Source organism: Nerophis ophidion, linkage group LG07 (assembly GCF_033978795.1).
Source record: "Nerophis ophidion isolate RoL-2023_Sa linkage group LG07, RoL_Noph_v1.0, whole genome shotgun sequence".
Classification (NCBI taxonomy): Eukaryota; Metazoa; Chordata; class Actinopteri; order Syngnathiformes; family Syngnathidae; genus Nerophis; species Nerophis ophidion.
Window position 1 is genome coordinate 32,600,370 of NC_084617.1, and position 20,655 is coordinate 32,621,024.

The window sequence follows — 20,655 nt, forward strand, 5'->3', positions numbered from 1 at the left end:
ATAAACAACTCATGTTTGCAGCAATCACCAAATAAACAAACCATGTTTGCAGCCATTACCAAATAAACAACTCATGTTTGCAGCAATCACCAAATAAACAACTCATGGTTGCAGCCATCACCAAATAAATAACTCATGTTTGCAGCCATCACCAAATAAACAACTCATGTTTGCAGCCATCACCAAATAAACAAAGCATGTTTGCAGCCATCACCAAATAAACAAATCATGTTTGCAGCCATCACCAAATAAACAAAGCATGTTTGCAGCCATCACCAAATAAACAACTCATGTTTGCAGCCATCACCAAATAAACAACTCATGTTTGCAGCCATCACCAAATAAACAACTCATGTTTGCAGCCATCACCAAATAAATAACTAATGTTTGCAGCCATCACCAAATAAACAACCCATGTTTGCAGCCATCACCAAATAAACAACTCATGTTTGCAGCCATCACCAAATAAACAACTCATGTTTGCAGCAATCACCAAATAAACAAATCATGTTTGCAGCCATCACCAAATAAACAAAACATGTTTGCAGCCATCACCAAATAAACAACTCATGTTTGCAGCCATCACCAAATAAACAAAGCATGTTTGCAGCCATCACCAAATAAACAACTCATGTTTGCAGCCATCACCAAATAAACAACTCATGTTTGCAGCCATCACCAAATAAACAACTCATGTTTGCAGCCATCACCAAATAAACAACTCATATTTTTAGCAATCACCAAATAAACAAATCATGTTTGCAGCCATCACCAAATAAACAACTCATGTTTGCAGCAATCACAAAATAAACAAATCATGTTTGCAGCCATCACCAAATAAACAACTCATGTTTGCAGCCATCACCAAATAAACAACTCATGTTTGCAGCCATCACCAAATAAACAACTCATGTTTGCAGCAATCACCAAATAAACAAACCATGTTTGCAGCCATTACCAAATAAACAACTCATGTTTGCAGCAATCACCAAATAAACAACTCATGGTTGCAGCCATCACCAAATAAATAACTCATGTTTGCAGCCATCACCAAATAAACAACTCATGTTTGCAGCCATCACCAAATAAACAAAGCATGTTTGCAGCCATCACCAAATAAACAAATCATGTTTGCAGCCATCACCAAATAAACAAAGCATGTTTGCAGCCATCACCAAATAAACAACTCATGTTTGCAGCCATCACCAAATAAACAACTCATGTTTGCAGCCATCACCAAATAAACAACTCATGTTTGCAGCCATCACCAAATAAACAACTCATGTTTGCAGCCATCACCAAATAAACAACTAATGTTTGCAGCCATCACCAAATAAACAACCCATGTTTGCAGCCATCACCAAATAAACAACTCATGTTTGCAGCCATCACCAAATAAACAACTCATGTTTGCAGCAATCACCAAATAAACAAATCATGTTTGCAGCCATCACCAAATAAACAAAACATGTTTGCAGCCATCACCAAATAAACAACTCATGTTTGCAGCCATCACCAAATAAACAAAGCATGTTTGCAGCCATCACCAAATAAACAACTCATGTTTGCAGCCATCACCAAATAAACAACTCATGTTTGCAGCCATCACCAAATAAACAACTCATGTTTGCAGCCATCACCAAATAAACAACTCATATTTTTAGCAATCACCAAATAAACAAATCATGTTTGCAGCCATCACCAAATAAACAACTCATGTTTGCAGCAATCACAAAATAAACAAATCATGTTTGCAGCCATCACCAAATAAACAACTCATGTTTGCAGCCATCACCAAATAAACAAATCATGTTTGCAGCCATCACCAAATAAACAACTCATGTTTGCAGCCATCACCAAATAAACAACTCATGTTTGCAGCCATCACCAAATAAACAACTCATGTTTGCAGCAATCACCAAATAAACAAATCATGTTTGCAGCCATCACCAAATAAACAACTCATGTTTGCAGCCATCACCAAATAAACAACTCATGTTTGCAGCCATCACCAAATAAATAACTCATGTTTGCAGCCATCACCAAATAAACAACTCATGTTTGCAGCCATCACCAAATAAACAAAGCATGTTTGCAGCCATCACCAAATAAACAAAGCATGTTTGCAGCCATCACCAAATAAACAAATCATGTTTGCAGCCATCACCAAATAAACAAAGCATGTTTGCAGCCATCACCAAATAAACAACTCATGTTTGCAGCCATCACCAAATAAACAACTCATGTTTGCAGCCATCACCAAATAAACAACTCATGTTTGCAGCCATCACCAAATAAACAACTCATGTTTGCAGCCATCACCAAATAAACAACTCATGTTTGCAGCAATCACCAAATAAACAAATCATGTTTGCAGCCATCACCAAATAAACAACTCATGTTTGCAGCCATCACCAAATAAACAACTCATGTTTGCAGCCATCACCAAATAAACAAATCATGTTTGCAGCCATCACCAAATAAACAAAGCATGTTTGCAGCCATCACCAAATAAACAACTCATGTTTGCAGCCATCACCAAATAAACAAAGCATGTTTGCAGCCATCACCAAATAAACAACTCATGTTTGCAGCCATCACCAAATAAACAACTCATGTATGCAGCCATCACCAAATAAACAACTCATGTTTGCAGCCATCACCAAATAAACAACTCATGTTTGCAGCCATCACCAAATAAACAACTCATGTTTGCAGCCATCACCAAATAAACAAATCATGTTTGCAGCCATCACCAAATAAACAACTCATGTTTGCAGCCATCACCAAATAAACAACTCATGTTTGCAGCAATCACCAAATAAACAAACCATGTTTGCAGCCATTACCAAATAAACAACTCATGTTTGCAGCAATCACCAAATAAACAACTCATGGTTGCAGCCATCACCAAATAAATAACTCATGTTTGCAGCCATCACCAAATAAACAACTCATGTTTGCAGCCATCACCAAATAAACAAAGCATGTTTGCAGCCATCACCAAATAAACAAATCATGTTTGCAGCCATCACCAAATAAACAAAGCATGTTTGCAGCCATCACCAAATAAACAACTCATGTTTGCAGCCATCACCAAATAAACAACTCATGTTTGCAGCCATCACCAAATAAACAACTCATGTTTGCAGCCATCACCAAATAAATAACTAATGTTTGCAGCCATCACCAAATAAACAACCCATGTTTGCAGCCATCACCAAATAAACAACTCATGTTTGCAGCCATCACCAAATAAACAACCCATGTTTGCAGCCATCACCAAATAAACAACTCATGTTTGCAGCCATCACCAAATAAACAACTCATGTTTGCAGCAATCACCAAATAAACAAATCATGTTTGCAGCCATCACCAAATAAACAAAGCATGTTTGCAGCCATCACCAAATAAATAACTCATGTTTGCAGCCATCACCAAATAAACAACTCATGTTTGCAGCCATCACCAAATAAACAAAGCATGTTTGCAGCCATCACCAAATAAACAACTCATGTTTGCAGCCATCACCAAATAAACAACTCATGTTTGCAGCCATCACCAAATAAACAACTCATGTTTGCAGCCATCACCAAATAAACAACTCATGTTTGCAGCCATCACCAAATAAACAACTCATGTTTGCAGCAATCACCAAATAAACAAATCATGTTTGCAGCCATCACCAAATAAACAACTCATGGTTGCAGCCATCACCAAATAAACAACTCATGTTTGCAGCCATCACCAAATAAACAACTCATGTTTGCAGCCATCACCAAATAAACAAAGCATGTTTGCAGCCATCACCAAATAAACAAATCATGTTTGCAGCCATCACCAAATAAACAAAGCATGTTTGCAGCCATCAGCAAATAAACAACTCATGTTTGCAGCCATCACCAAATAAACAACTCATGTTTGCAGCCATCACCAAATAAACAACTCATGTTTGCAGCCATCACCAAATAAATAACTAATGTTTGCAGCCATCACCAAATAAACAACCCATGTTTGCAGCCATCACCAAATAAACAACTCGTGTTTGCAGCCATCACCAAATAAACAACTCATGTTTGCAGCCATCACCAAATAAACAACTCATGTTTGCAGCCATCACCAAATAAACAACTCATGTTTGCAGCCATCACCAAATAAACAAATCATGTTTGCAGCCATCACCAAATAAACAACTCATGTTTGCAGCCATCACCAAATAAACAACTCATGTTTGCAGCCATCACCAAATAAACAACTCATGTTTGCAGCCATCACCAAATAAATAACTAATGTTTGCAGCCATCACCAAATAAACAACCCATGTTTGCAGCCATCACCAAATAAACAACTCATGTTTGCAGCCATCACCAAATAAACAACTCATGTTTGCAGCCATCACCAAATAAACAACTCATGTTTGCAGCAATCACCAAATAAACAAATCATGTTTGCAGCCATCACCAAATAAACAACTCATGTTTGCAGCCATCACCAAATAAACAACTCATGTTTGCAGCCATCACCAAATAAACAACTCATGTTTGCAGCCATCACCAAATAAACAACTCATGTTTGCAGCCATCACCAAATAAACAACTCATGTTTGCAGCCATCACCAAATAAACAACTCATGTTTGCAGCCATCACCAAATAAATAACTCATGTTTGCAGCCATCACCAAATAAACAACCCATGTTTGCATCCATCACCAAATAAACAAATCATGTTTGCAGCCATCACCAAATAAACAACTCATGTTTGCAGCCATCACCAAATAAACAACTCATGTTTGCAGCCATCACCAAATAAACAACTCATGTTTGCAGCAATCACCAAATAAACAACTCATGTTTGCAGCCATCACCAAATAAACAACTCATGTTTGCAGCAATCACCAAATAAACAACTCATGTTTGCAGCAATCACCAAATAAACAACTCATGTTTGCAGCAATCACCAAATAAACAACTCATGTTTGCAGCAATCACCAAATAAACAACTCATGTTTGCAGCCATCACCAAATAAACAACTCATGTTTGCAGCCATCACCAAATAAACAACTCATGTTTGCAGCCATCACCAAATAAATAACTCATGTTTGCAGCCATCACCAAATAAACAAATCATGTTTGCAGCCATCACCAAATAAACAACTCATGTTTGCAGCCATCACCAAATAAACAAATCATGTTTGCAGCCATCACCAAATAAACAACTCATGTTTGCAGCCATCACCAAATAAATAACTCATGTTTGCAGCCATCACCAAATAAACAACTCATGTTTGCAGCCATCACCAAATAAATAACCCATGTTTGCAGCCATCACCAAATAAATAACTCATGTTTGCAGCCATCACCAAATAAACAACTCATGTTTGCAGCAATCACCAAATAAACAACTCATGTTTGCAGCTATCACCAAATAAACAAATCATGTTTGCAGCCATCACCAAATAAACAAATCATGTTTGCAGCCATCACCAAGCGAACAAAGGATTTACATGAAGGATAATTTTGTCAACCATTTCAAGAATTCAGCGTGATTGTGCCTAATCAACTTGTTTGCTTCCCAGAAAGTATCAGTTGGTGTTTTGTTACACCATCATGGAGCGAAATAAGCGGCAGTGGCTGCCTGTTGTGCGCAGCTCAGCAGGGGGCCACAGTGTGAGCACCAACACAAACACGCTGGATACTTTCTTTCCTTTCGACCCATGTCTGCTCAAAAGGTAAACAACTTACAAGATCTTTTTCAACTTAAATTCCATTCAACATATGTTGAATAATGCAGACACGTTTGTTACTGGATACTTTCTAATCTAACTTGACTTTGTACGTGTAAGTAATATGTAACTGCAATTATTTGATACTTGTCACCTTTTATCCAATGATTATTACCTATGTCTAGCTTGTGTGCTTAGCTGTTGTGTAGCTGCTAGCTCCTAGTAGCCTATAGCCTCACATGTTTACCTGACTTGAGTAAAATAGAAGCTGTTTGTTTATTGGATGTTAACTGTCTGTCAGCTTTGTACAAGTAAACACTCTGCTTGCATCGCACATATTTCACACAAGTAAACATGCTGCTTGTATCGCACATGATCTCTCACACAAGTATACTCTGCTTGTATTGCACATGATATCTCACACAAGTAAACACTGCTGATGATATTACACATTAGACAGTGTAGTGCTAGTATTGCAGTGATATGACAGTAGGTTGATCTAACAACTATGTAGGAATCTAACCTTTCTATTTGATTGCCTTTCCTGGGGTGACAATTCCATTGGGAATTGATTCTTGATTCTCTCAAGGTTGTATTTGTGATCATTATAATGAAACTTGTTTGAAACAGGTTATAAAAGATCTTCTGCTTGAATGGAGATGTCCCAAAACATATTTTTGAAAATGGATTCCTATTAAAAAATGTTGTTTTGTTTTTTTAAATACATTTTTTTTACATTCTGAATGGATTTGGAATGAAAATTAATAAGAATGATGAATGTGTACACTTAAGATGTAGAGATGAACACTAAGTCGTCACATGTACACTTAGGATGTAGGGATGAACACTAAGTCATTACATGTACACTTAGGATGTAGGGATGAACACTAAGTCATCACATGTACACTTAGGATGTAGGGATGAACACTAAGTCATTACATGTACACTTAGGATGTAGGAATGAACACTGAGTCATCACATGTACACTTAGGATGTAGGGATGAACACTGAGTCATCACATGTACACTTAGGATGTAGGGATGAACACTAAGTCATCACATGTACACTTAGGATGTAGGGATGAACACTGAGTCATCACATGTACACTTAGGATGTAGGGATGAACACTAAGTCATCACATGTACACTTAGGATGTAGGGATGAACACCGAGTCATCACATGTACACTTAGGATGTAGGGATGAACACTAAGTCATTACATGTACACTTAGGATGTAGGGATGAACACTAAGTCATCACATGTACACTTAGGATGTAGGGATGAACACTAAGTCATTACATGTACACTTAGGATGTAGGGATGAACACTAAGTCATCACATGTACACTTAGGATGTAGGGATGAACACTGAATCATCACATGTACACTTAGGATGTAGGGATGAACACTAAGTCATCACATGTACACTTAGGATGTAGGGATGAACACCGAGTCATCACATGTACACTTAGGATGTAGGGATGAACACTAAGTCATTACATGTACACTTAGGATGTAGGGATGAACACTGAGTCATCACATGTACACTTAGGATGTAGGGATGAACACTAAGTCATCACATGTACACTTAGGATGTAGGGATGAACACCGAGTCATCACATGTACACTTAGGATGTAGGGATGAACACTAAGTCATTACATGTACACTTAGGATGTAGGGATGAACACTGAGTCATCACATGTACACTTAGGATGTAGGGATGAACACTGAGTCATCACATGTACACTTAGGATGTAGGGATGAACACTAAGTCATCACATGTACACTTAGGATGTAGGGATGAACACTAAGTCATCACATGTACACTTAGGATGTAGGGATGAACACTGAGTCATCACATGTACACTTAGGATGTAGGGATGAACACTAAGTCATCACATGTACACTTAGGATGTAGGGATGAACACCGAGTCATCACATGTACACTTAGGATGTAGGGATGAACACTAAGTCATTACATGTACACTTAGGATGTAGGGATGAACACTGAGTCATCACATGTACACTTAGGATGTAGGGATGAAAACTAAGTAATCACATGTACACTTAGGATGTAGGGATGAACACTGAGTCATCACATGTACACTTAGGATGTAGGGATGAACACTAAGTCATTACATGTACACTTAGGATGTAGGGATGAACACTAAGTCATCACATGTACACTTAGGATGTAGGGATGAACACTGAGTCATCACATGTACACTTAGGATGTAGGGATGAACACTAAGTCATCACATGTACACTTAGGATGTAGGGATGAACACTAAGTCATCACATGTACACTTAGGATGTAGGGATGAACACTGAGTCATCACATGTACACTTAGGATGTAGGGATGAACACTGAGTCATCACATGTACACTTAGGATGTAGGGATGAACACTAAGTCATTACATGTACACTTAGGATGTAGGGATGAACAGTGAGTCATCACATGTACACTTAGGATGTAGGGATGAACACTAAGTCGTCACATGTACACTTAGGATGTAGGGATGAACACTGAGTCATCACATGTACACTTAGGATGTAGGGATGAACACTGAGTCATCACATGTACACTTAGGATGTAGGGATGAACACTGAGTCATCACATGTACACTTAGGATGTAGGGATGAACACTAAGTCATCACATGTACACTTAGGATGTAGGGATGAACACTGAGTCATCACATGTACACTTAGGATGTAGGGATGAACACTGAGTCATCACATGTACACTTAGGATGTAGGGTTGAACACTAAGTCATCACATGTACACTTAGGATGTAGGGATGAACACTGAGTCATCACATGTACACTTAGGATGTAGGGATGAACACTAAGTCATCACATGTACACTTAGGATGTAGGGATGAACACTAAGTCATCACATGTACACTTAGGATGTAGGGATGAACACTAAGTCATCACATGTACACTTAGGATGTAAGGATGAACACTAAGTCATCACATGTACACTTAGGATGTAGGGATGAACACTAAGTCATCATTGTGTGTGTGCAGGACTGCTCAGATGATATCACCTCTCTACCAGGTGTGGGAATCAGACCATTCACAACTGATCCAGCAGGTAAATAACAACTGTATTTCAACCATGTGTCCACAATCATCATCTTCTACTTCCTGTATGTCAACCAGATGCTGTTGTAGGCAACACTTTTACTAACAACTATTTCACTTTGAATATTGTTTAAACAATGAAAAGTGTAAACATTGTCAAGTGACTTGTAGTGGCTGACTGAATGGTTGAGTCATTGAAGACTTGCAGACTTGACGAGTGTACTAAAGACCCCCATGTTGCATCCCTGACTAGTGTACTAAAGACCTTCATGTTGCATCCCTGACTAGTGTACTAAAGACCTTCATGTTGCAGTCCTGACTAGTGTACTGAAGACCTCCATGTTGCAGTGCTGACTAGTGTACTAAAGACCTTCATGTTGCAGTCCTGACTAGTGTACTGAAGACCTCCATGTTGCAGTGCTGACTAGTGTACTAAAGACCTCCATGTTGCAGTCCTGACTAGTTTGATTTGTGTTTAGGCCTCCAGGGAGGGGGACTATGACTTCCTGCAGGGTGAGACCACCCAGGGTGATGGTATCACTGGGATGACACCAAAGTCCTGGGACTCGTGTGGTCCTTGCAGTGTCGGTTCACCGCCAGTTTGTTTCCAAAAACATTTTTAGCAACTTTTTATGTACAACATGAAAAGTGCAAATCATGGTTTCTTCTTGTGTTGATATCACTTGTACAATACCCGATACTCAAGGCTGCAAGTTCGGTGTATCAGAAGTAAAAAGGTTGTATCGGCACATAAATGATACAGCAAACATTCATTTTACAAACAGACCTCTCTTAAAGTGATACAGTGGTGTTGCTGAAATGATATCACACGGATCGGTGGATGCTATTTATTACTACATCAACATTTAATAAAGATTTCACTTCATTTTGATCAAGAGTTTTGACATTTATTTCCAAAGGAAACAAAGATCATGTTTGCAATAAGTTCTTTATTGAAGAAGCGCTGGAGAAGCAAGGAGTCCAGAGCAGATAGAGATTGAAGAGCAGGAAGATGAAGATTATATCACTGAGGTGACATCAATCCTGTGAACAAGACACGTAAGAGAAGAGGAATGTTGCCTTTTTATGAACCTATGACTTATAACACAATGTTGTCTTCATGTTGTCACCTTCAGTGAAGAGAAGGATGTGCTTCAATAACCATTATGAACACATGACTTATAACACAATGGTCACTTCAATAACCGTGACTAACTCCGAGGACTTCACACAGACATGAAGTCAGAACTTGTAATGACATCACTCTTAGGACTTGGGAGTCAAAAATTCCATGATTTATGACTTCAGGTGAAGGTGAGCGTCCAAAGTGCAGCCATCTTTTAGTGTTGATGTACACTGACAACTAAACCACTTTATGGAGTAGGTTTTCTTTTCTTGTATGTGTGAACATGTAACTTCTACTGCACTTTTTCACTTAAATCTGCACCCCCTTGTGGTGCTTTTAGTGCGGTGCAGCAGTATGATTTAGTTAAAATTGCACTATATTGTGGTGATTTTAGTGCGGGACAACAAAGTGTATGATTTAGTTAAAACTGCACCACCTTGTGGTGCTTTTAATGCAATGCAACAAAGTGTATAATTTAGTTCCGGTTCTGATTTGCCGTGAGTGATTGCTCGCTGAACCGGTTGAGACGCATAATAGATTTAGCCCTTTAGCTAGTCCTACACCCCAGTCTGCCGGGCACCACACTTTAGTCATAGGGGGACTCCATCACCCAAAACATAAAGCTTAGCAAACTAGCCACAATTAAGTGTATTCCCGGGGCCAGAGCATCAGACATTGAAGCTAATCTTAAGGAGCTAACTCGCAACCGGCCTAGTAAACACGTACGACAGGCTAATTGCACTACTAGTTACGCAAACATAGTTGTACACGTTGGCTCCAATGACACATGAATGAGACAGTCAGAGATTACAAAGAGAAACATAGCTTGTGATCTCGCTAGAATGATGTCCAGACATCGAGTACTTGTCTCTGGCCCCCTGCCTGTGAGAGGCAATGAGAGGTATAGCAGATTAGTCTCACTTAAGTGGCTGGATAGTTTTTGGAGACAACAGGGGCTAACTTTTATTGATAATTGGCCCTCTTTCTGGGGCAAACCTGGCTTGTTGATGAGGGACGGCCTTCACCCTAACCATTTAGGCACCATCAGCCTGTCTAGATTATTGTTTGAGTCACACTTGACTAACTACACTAAAGCAAGCCCGGTCACAAGCAATTAAAGAGTCTGTTAGTCCGAGTGAGGAGTCAGTTAGGCTAGAACTAGCCAGCGCCAAGCTGGAAAATCCCTGCACACATAGCATTTCTCCTCTAATAATACACAACTCACATCATGTTTTTTTCTGCAGTGGCTCTGCCAGAGGTGGCAAATTATGACGCGTTCAGTGTATCGCAGCACAGAGTAAACAATCTGAAGATTCTTGTCATATCAATTCCTAGATATGGTTGGAATTATTTAAAGTGTACTACGCAAAATAAACGCAACATTATTAATATTACTTCTACGGATGACTTTAACCAAAAATTGCTGAAAACAGCCCACTACCTATAATATCGTCTTTTTAAACATAAGATCATTGTCTCCCAAAACGTTATTAGCTAATAAGGTCATTAGAGACAACAATCGTCATGTCATTGGTCAGACAAATTTTTTGCGCTACATGAGGCATCTCCTCATAACTATACGAATGAGCAAATTGCCCGTCCCCTGAAAAGGGGGGTGGAGGGGGGGATGTCGCACTAATATACAATGAAAACCTTAACCCTACCCCTATCTGTCTATCTACCGCCCCCACAGGACCCTATTCGGACTTTCATCAGTGAATTCTCAGAGTTCGTCGCTGACCGAGTGACGCACGCCGACAATATAATTATAACGGGGGACTTTAATATCCATATGAATACCCCAACAGACTCTCCGTGTGTGGCGCTCCAGACTATATTTGATAGCTGTGATTTTACACAAATAATAAATGAACCCACACATTGCAACGGTAATAAGATAGATCTAGTGCTTGTCAGGACTGTCACCACCTCCAAAGTTAGGATACTCTCGTATACTAAAGTAATGTCCGATCATTACCTTTTGCTAGTGTAGTGCATGAAAGTGTATGATTTAGTAAAACTGCACGACATTGTGGTGCAACAAAATGTATGATTTAGTTAAAACTGCACCACCTTGTGGTGCTTTTAGTGCGGTGCAACAAAGTGTATAATTTAATAAAACTGCACCACATTGTGGTGTTTTTAGTTCGGTGTAACAAAGTGTATGATTTAGTAAAACTGCACCACCTTGTAGTGCATTTAGTGCGGTGTAAGAAAGTGTATAATTTAGTGAAAACCGCACCACCTTGTGGTGTTTTTAGTGTAGTGTAACAAAGTATGATTTAGTAAAACTGCACAACATTGTGGTGATTTTATTGCAGTGCAACAAAGTGTATGATTTACCGAAACTGCACCACCTTGTGGTGATTTTAGTGTAGTGTAACAAAGTGTATGATTTAGTAAAAACCGCACCTCCTTGTGGTGATTTTAGTGTAGTGTAACAGTGTATGATTTAGTAAAAACCGTACCACCTTGTGGTGATTTTAGTGTAGTGTAACAAAGTGTATGATTTAGTAAAAACCGTACCACCTTGTGGTGATTTTAGTGTAGTTTAACAAAGTGTATGATTTAGTAAAAACCGCACCACCTTGTGTTTTTAGTGTAGTGTAACAAAGTCTATGATTTAGTAAAAACCGCACCACCTTGTGGTGTTTTTAGTGTAGTGTAACAAAGTATGATTTAGTAAAACTGCCCGACATTGTGGTGATTTTAGTGCAGTGCAACAAAGTGTATGATTTAGTTAAAACTGCACCACCTTGTCGTGACTTTAGTGTAGTGCAACAAAATGTATGAATTAAAAACAGTTTTAAAACCAGATAGAAAACAGTTTAAAACCCAGATAAAAAACAGTTACTTTGTGGTCTGCACTTTGGACACGCCCTCTTTTGGGGGTCTTCCTCACGCTTACAAGACAAGTTGTTAGCATGTTAGCTAACTGTCACTTCAAGCTTCAAACAGAAGGGTAGTGTTATTACAGCTGGAACTGTTGAGCTAACATAATTCTTGGGGGGAGGAGGGGCATGTACGTCATGAAAATTATTCACGCATCAACCTATGTTGGTTATTCTCAGTCGGGGGGCACTGATGTGACTCTGTATTATTTATAAAATACCATTTATATCAACAGGTTTGAATGGATCTGAACCAACAATTTAAATTGACTGGGTTGAAGTCTTAATTGTGAAGTTCTGACTCTGATTATAGTTCACTTGGGATGAATGGGGAAGTTTTGACTTTGAACATAGTTCACATGGGATGAAGTCTGAATGGTGACGTTCTGTCTCTGAAAATAGATCACTTGGAATTAAGTCCGAATAGTGAAGATCTGACTCTGAACATAGTTCACTTGGGATGAAGTCTGAATGGTGAAGTTGTGACCATGAATATAGTTCACTTGGGATGAATGGTGAAGTTCTGACTCGAAACATAGTTCACTTGGGATGACGTCTGAATGGTGAAGTTCTGACTCTGAATATAGTTCACTTCTTCCTGTTTGGTCCTCCATCACATCTTTGCTTCACATGAGGTCCAAGTCTTCTGTTGGAGAACATTTTAAAATGTCATTCAGAGTTTGAACAAATATGACATTTATTTTTGAAAACATGTTTATTATAGTAATTAATATTCAGTTTGCGTGTACATGTGTACATATTGTGTGTATACAGTATGTGTGTACATGTGTATATATAGTGTGTATACAGTATGTGTGTACATGTGTATATATAGTGTGTATACAGTATGTGTGTACATGTGTATATATAGTGTGTATACAGTTTGTGTGTAGATGTGTATATATAGTGTGTATACAGTATGTGTGTACATGTGTACATATATTGTGTATACAGTTTGTGTGTAGATGTGTATATATAGTGTGTATACAGTATGTGTGTAGATGTGTATATATAGTGTGTATACAGTATGTGTGTACATGTGTATGTATAGTGTAATCCTTGAAAAAATAGTTGCACAGCAGCGAAATGAACACTTGGCGTCTAACAATCTCTGTGAACCCTTTCAATATAGTTTAAGGGAAAATCACTCTACGGAGACAGCCCTCGCAAAAATGACTAAATGACTGGATTTCTGATGCGTCGTCCATGTTGCTGCTTCTTGATCTTAGCGCTGCTTTAGATACCGTCCATAATATTTTATTAGATCGTATCAAAACACGTATTGGTATGTCAGACTTAGCCCTGTCTTGGTTTAACTCTTATCTTACTGACAGGATGCAGTGTGTCTCCCATAACAATGTGACCTCGGACTATGTTAAGGTAACGTGTGGAGTTCCCCAGGGTTTGGTCCTTGGCTTTGCACTCTTCGGCATCTACATCCTGCCGCTAGGTGACATCACACGCAAATACGGTGTTAGGTTTCACTGTTATGCTGATGCGTGTCTTTCAGAGTTATTTTTATTGATTTCACATTCACATTAACAACAAATTCCAAACCCTCTTTATCCCCTACCCCTGCTGTCACTCAAAACAAAAACAAAAAAGTAAGAGTACAAAAGTACCCAGAGCACATCCCTTATCCAGTGGGAGACTGAGGGTGGGACAGCGTCCTTTCACTTCAACAAAGGCAACTATTTTAGGAATTTAAAGAATTTATTTGGAAATTATGGTGGGAAATAAGTATTTGGTCAATAACAAAAATTCAACTCAATACTTTGTAATATAACCTTTGTTGGCAATAACAGAGGTCAAACGATTACTATAGGTCTTTACCAGGTTTGCACACACCGTAGCTGGTATTTTTGGCCCATTCCTCTATGCAGATCTTCTCGAAAGCAGTGATATTTTGGAGCTGTCACCGAGCAACACGGACTTTCAACTCCTTCCACAGATTTTCTATGGGGTTGAGGTCTAGAGACTGGCTCGGCCACTCCAGGACTTTCAAAACTCTTCTTACGGAGCCACTCCTTTGTTGCCCGTGCGGTGTGTTTGGGATCATTGTCATGCTGGAAGACCCAACCACGTTTCATCTTCAAAGCTCTCACTGATGGAAGGAGGTTTTGGCTCAAAATCTCACGATACATGGCCCCATTCATTCTTTCCTCAACACGGATCAGTCGTCCTGTCCCCTTAACAGAAAAAAAGCCCCAAAGCATGATGTTTCTACCCCCATGCTTCACAGTAGGTCTGGTGTTCTTGGGATGCAACTCAGTATTCTTCTTCCTCCAAACACGACGAGTTGAGTTTATACCAAAAAGTTCTATTTTGGTTTCATCTGACCACATAACATTCTCCCAATCCTCTGCTTTATCATCCATGTGCTCTCTGGCAAACTTCAGACGGGCCTGGACATGCACTGGCTTAAGCATGGGGACACGTCTGGCACTGCAGGATTTGATTCCCTGTCGGCATAGTGTGTTACTGATAGTAACCTTTGTAACTTTGGTCCCAGCTCTCTTTAGGTCATTCACCAGGTCCCCCTGTGTGGTTCTGGGATTTTTGGTCACCGTTCTCATGATCATTTTGACCCCACGGGATGAGATCTTGCGTGGAGCCCCGGATCGAGGGAGATTATCAGTGGTCTTGTATGTCTTCTATTTTCTGATAATTGCTCCCACAGTTGATTTTTTCACACCAAGCTGCTTGCCTATTGTAAATTCACTCTTCCCAGTCTGGTGCAGGTCTACAATTATTCTCCTGGTGTCCTTCGACAGCTCTTTGGTCTTGGCCATAGTGGAGTTTGGAGTCCGACTGTTTGAGGCTGTGGACAGGTGTCTTTTATACAGATAAGTTCAAACAGGTTCCATCAATACAGGTAACGAGTTGAGGACAGAAGAGCTTCTTGAAGAAGTTAAAGGTTTGTGAGAGCCAGAGATCTTCCTTGTTTGAAGTGACAAGATACTTATTTTCCACCATAATTTACAAATAAATTCTTTAAAATTCCTACAATGTGAATTCCTGGATTTTTTTTACATTCTGTCTCTCACAGTTGAAGTGTACCTATGAGGAAAATTACAGACCTCTGTCATCATTTTAAGTGGGAGAACTTGGACAATAGGTGGCTGACTAAATACTTTTTGGCCCCACTGTATATAGTGCATATGCAGTTTGTGTATATATAGTGTATTTACACTATATGTGTATATATAGTTTGTATATACAGTATATGTGTATATATCGTGTATTTACAGTATGTGTATATACAATACATATACAGTAAATGTATAGTGTGTATACAGTATGTAGGTATATATATATATATAGTGCATATACAGTGCGTTTACTTGTGTATATAGTATGTGTGTATATAGTGCATATACAGTATGTGTACATGTGTGCATATATATATATATATATATATATATATATTTGATATAGTCCATACACAGTATGTGTGTACATGTGTATATATAGTGTGTATGCAGTATGTGTATATATAGTGCATGTACAGTTTGTGTGTACAGTATATGTGTATATTAAGTGTGTATATAGTGTGTATACAGTATTGTTTATTGAATGGATCCCCATTAGCTGACGCCAAGGTGACTGCTAATCTTCCTGGGGTCCGTATAGGAGCATACATGCTCTTATATGGACCCCAGGTATATGTGTATATACTGTGAGTACTTTGAGTCCATTCAACAATACCTCAATGATAATCATGACAAGTGATATTAAAGTTCCTATTGTTACATCCACAATGTAGTTCATTGTAGTACAAACAATTGACGTTATTATTAAAATAACTTATTATGATCATAACTTTATCTTTTATCTTGCAATCTACTTTGTGCTACAAAGTACAAAAGCTGTCAAGTTGTGTAAATGGTAAATAAAAACAATGATTTGCAAATCCTTTTCAACTTATATTCAATTGAATAGACTGCAAAGACAAGATACCTAACGTTCGAACTGGTAAACGTTTTTTTTTTGCAAATATCTCATTTGGAAGTTGATGCCTGCAACATGTTTCAAAAAAGCTGGCACAAGTGTCAAAAAAGAGTGACAAAGTTGAGGAATGCTCATCTAAGACTTATGTGGAACATCCCACAGGTGAACAGGCTATTTGGGAACAGGTGGGTGCCATGATTGGGTATAAAAGCAGCTTCCATGAAATGCTCACTCATTCACAAACAAGGACAGGGTGAGGGTCACCACTTTGTCAACAAATGCCTGAGCAAATTGTTTAAGAACAACATTTCTCAATTAGCTATTGCTAGGAATTTAGGGATTTCACCATCCATGCTCGGTAATATCATCAAAAGGTTCAGAGACTCTGGAGAAATCACTGCACGTAAGCCATGATATTGCGCACCTTGGATCCCTCAGGTGGTACTGCATCAAAAAGCCACATCCTTGTGTAAAGGATATCACCACATGGGCTCAGGAACACTTCAGAAAACCACTGTCAGTAACAACAGTTGGTCGCTACATCTGTACGTGCAAGTTAAAACTCTACTATGCAAAGCCAAAGCCATTTATCAACAACACCCAGATACGCTTCCCGAGTTCATCCAAGATGGATGGATGCAAAGTGGAAAAGTCTTCTGTTGTCCACATTTCAAATTGTTTTTGGAAACTGTGGACCAAAGAGGAAAAGAACCATCCGGACTGTTCTAGGGTCAAAGTGTAAAAGCCAGCATCTGTGATGGTATGGGGTTGCATTAGTGCCCAAGGCCTGGGTAACTTACACATCTGTGAAGGCACCATTAATGCTGAAAGGTCCATATAGCTTTTGGAGCAACATAAATTACCATCCAAGCAACGTTATCATGGACGCCCCTGCTTATTTCAGCAAGACAATGCCAGGCAACGTGTTACAACAAAAATAACAAAGTTTCTCAGTGTGAACATGAAATATTTGGTGTTTGCAGTCTATTCAGTTAAAAAGTTGAAAAGGATTTGAAAATCATTACATTCTCTTTTTATTTATGATTTACACGTGACAACTTCACTGCTTTTGTACATTTCCAAGGTGAGAACAAATGATGGATTATTGAAGTCATCTCCAGTGGAAGACTAGTTAGTGTAAATTACCTTCATCATCATTAGCAGTGCTGATGTCCTGCAGCAACACTTGGGCCTCCACAGCCAGCTGCAAGGCGGGGTCAGGAAAAGCTGGAGGAGTGTTTGCAGCTGGAGATGATCCACTACTCCTGATGGCAATATGACATCTGATCAATATGACACCTGATCGATATGACATCTCATCAATATGACACCTGATCAATATGACACCTGATCAACATGACACCTGATCAATATGACATCTCATGAATATGACACCTGATCTATATGACATTTGATCAATATGACACCTGATCAATATGACACCCAACATAAACACTAAATAGAGTCCAATGATCATATGACTTACCCAAGTTGGCCTGCTAACAAACTCGTTGTTGTTAGCACCTTGCGGACGTTCTGAGGAAAAAAAAAACATCATTAAAATATTATTGATGAACTTATTGACCCTTTTACACCACAGGTGGCAGTAGTGACAACATCACACAAGTACTCGGGTGTAATACACTTTTACACCACTTGTGGCAGTAATAACATCACACAAGTACTCAGGTGTAATACACTTTTACACCACTTGTGGCAGTAGTGACAACATCACACAAGCACTCAGGTGTAATACACTTGTACACCACTTGTGGCAGTAGTGACAACATCACACAAGTACTCAAGTGTAATACACTTTTACACCACTTGTGGCAGTAATAACATCACACAAGTACTCAGGTGTAGTACACTTTTACACCACTTGTGGCAGTAGTAACAACATCACACAAGTACTCAGGTGTAATACACTTTTACACCACTTGTGGCAGTAGTGACAACATCACACAAGTACTCAGGTGTAATACACTTTTACACCACTTGTGGCAGTAGTGACAACACCACACAAGTACTCAGGTGTAATACACTTTTACACCACTTGTGGCAGTAATAACATCACACAAGTACTCAGGTGTAATACACTTTTACACCACTTGTGGCAGTAGTGACAACATCACACAAGTACTCAGGTGCAATACACTTTTACACAACTTGTGGCAGTAGTGACAACATCACACAAACAGAAGAAGTCAGGCCCTAAAGTCATAGAGAAGTTTGTTAAGCGCAAAAATTATGACTAAAGTTATGAAGCTGTATTTTCATTTGCACTTTAATTGATATATAACTCGGTATGTGACACTTATTTGGTAGCATGCAAATGATAGCCTGCTAGCAAGGTAACAATAGCATGCTAACATTTCAGCTAATTCTACACCTTTTTTTCTACTTCCGCAGCCATACACTTTAGTCATATAACTTGGTGTGTGAAACATGCTAACTGTTAGCATGCTAACTCTATCACACGTGCTGAATGTAAGCATTTTATCATTTGCTTCCTAATGTTTTAGGCCATCTTCGTAGCTCATTCTGTACGGTTAAACCTAAAACTTGCAGACTCACTCGGTGATATCATAAAAGTATGGCGGCTTCCGATGACCCCTTACAAGAGGTCCAGGGCACAGATAGCAGGCCCATCAACATTTTCTAGTTAAGTGTTAATATTTGAGTGGGCCCCGAGCCACCTCCGTAGTAGAAAAGTTGGGCTGTTCCTGGTGGAGGTTGTCATACCTGTGCAAAGTCCAGCAGTTTCTTGTTGGACATCTCCAGATGCTTCCTGTTCAGCTCCGACTTCTTGAGCTGGACGTGGACAGCAGTCAACTTCCTGTGCAGTTCTTCAACCACTTCCTGGTAGAAACATTGCATATTGATCAATAATATCCATCAATCAGTCAATCAATGTTTATTAATATAGCCCTAAATCACACGTGTCTCAAAGGGCCGCACAAGCCACAACAACGTCCTCGGTTCAGAGCCCACAAAAGGGCAAGGAAAAACTCACAACCCAGTGGGACGTCAATGTGAATGACTATGAGAAACCTTGGAGAGGACCGCAGATGTGGGTGAACCCCTCCTCCCCACTCTAGGGGAGACCGGATGCAATGGACGTCGAGTGGATCTAACATAATAGTGAGAGTCCAGTCCATGGTGGGGCCAGCAGGAGACCATCCCGAGCAGAGATGGGTCAGCAGCGCAGAGATGTCCACCCACGGGTACCAACTCTGGACAGCCAGTACTTCATCCATGGCCATATACTAATGATACTATTGATCAATAATACTACACTCATCTACTTCAGTGGTTCTGAAATGGGGGTACTTGAAGGTATGCCAAGGGGTACGTGAGATTTTTTTTAAATATTCTAAAAAATAGCAACAATTCAAAAATCCCTTAATGAATGTATTTATTGAATAATACTTCAACAAAATATGAATGTAAATACATAAACTGTGAAAAGAAATGCAACAATGCAATATTCAGTGTTGACAACTACAATTTTTTGTGGATATGTTCCATAAATACTGATGTTAAAGATGTATTTTTTTGCAAAGAAATGTTTAGAATTAAGTTCATGAATCCATATGGATCTCTATTACAATCCCCAACGAGAGCACTTTAAGTTGATGATTATCTATGTGTAGAAATATTCCTCTATAATTGAATCACTTGTTTATTTTTCAACAAGTTTTTAGTTATTTTTATATCTTTTTTTCCAAAGAGTTCAAGAAAGACCACTACAACTGAGCAATATTTTGAACTGTTATACAATTTAATAAATCAGAAACTGATGACATAGTGCTTTATTTTACTTCTTTATCTCTTTTTTTCAACCATAAATGCTTTGCTCTGATTAGGGGGTA

General features: G+C 39.0%; 2 protein-coding genes across 3 annotated transcripts in view; one reads left to right on the forward strand and one right to left on the reverse strand.

Annotated features, from left to right (window-relative positions):
* Positions 1–9,704, forward strand: part of rrn3 (RRN3 homolog, RNA polymerase I transcription factor) — a 41,035-nt gene extending 31,331 nt beyond the window's left edge. Inside the window, exons 15-17 of the mRNA XM_061905999.1 lie at positions 5,577–5,729; positions 8,756–8,822; positions 9,292–9,704. Of these exons, the coding sequence (XP_061761983.1) occupies positions 5,577–5,729; positions 8,756–8,822; positions 9,292–9,435 (364 nt within the window). The 3' untranslated portion in view covers positions 9,436–9,704. The remainder of the gene's footprint in view (positions 1–5,576; positions 5,730–8,755; positions 8,823–9,291) is intronic.
* si:dkeyp-72e1.9 (syntaxin-binding protein 4) overlaps positions 9,457–20,655 on the reverse strand; it is a 220,597-nt gene continuing 209,398 nt past the window's right edge. For both annotated transcript variants that reach the window (XM_061905997.1, XM_061905998.1), the window contains 4 exons: positions 19,526–19,642; positions 18,267–18,316; positions 17,927–18,045; positions 9,457–13,475 (listed from right to left, as the gene is read on the reverse strand). In XM_061905997.1, the coding sequence (XP_061761981.1) occupies positions 13,456–13,475; positions 17,927–18,045; positions 18,267–18,316; positions 19,526–19,642 (306 nt within the window). In that variant the 3' untranslated portion in view covers positions 9,457–13,455. The remainder of the gene's footprint in view (positions 13,476–17,926; positions 18,046–18,266; positions 18,317–19,525; positions 19,643–20,655) is intronic.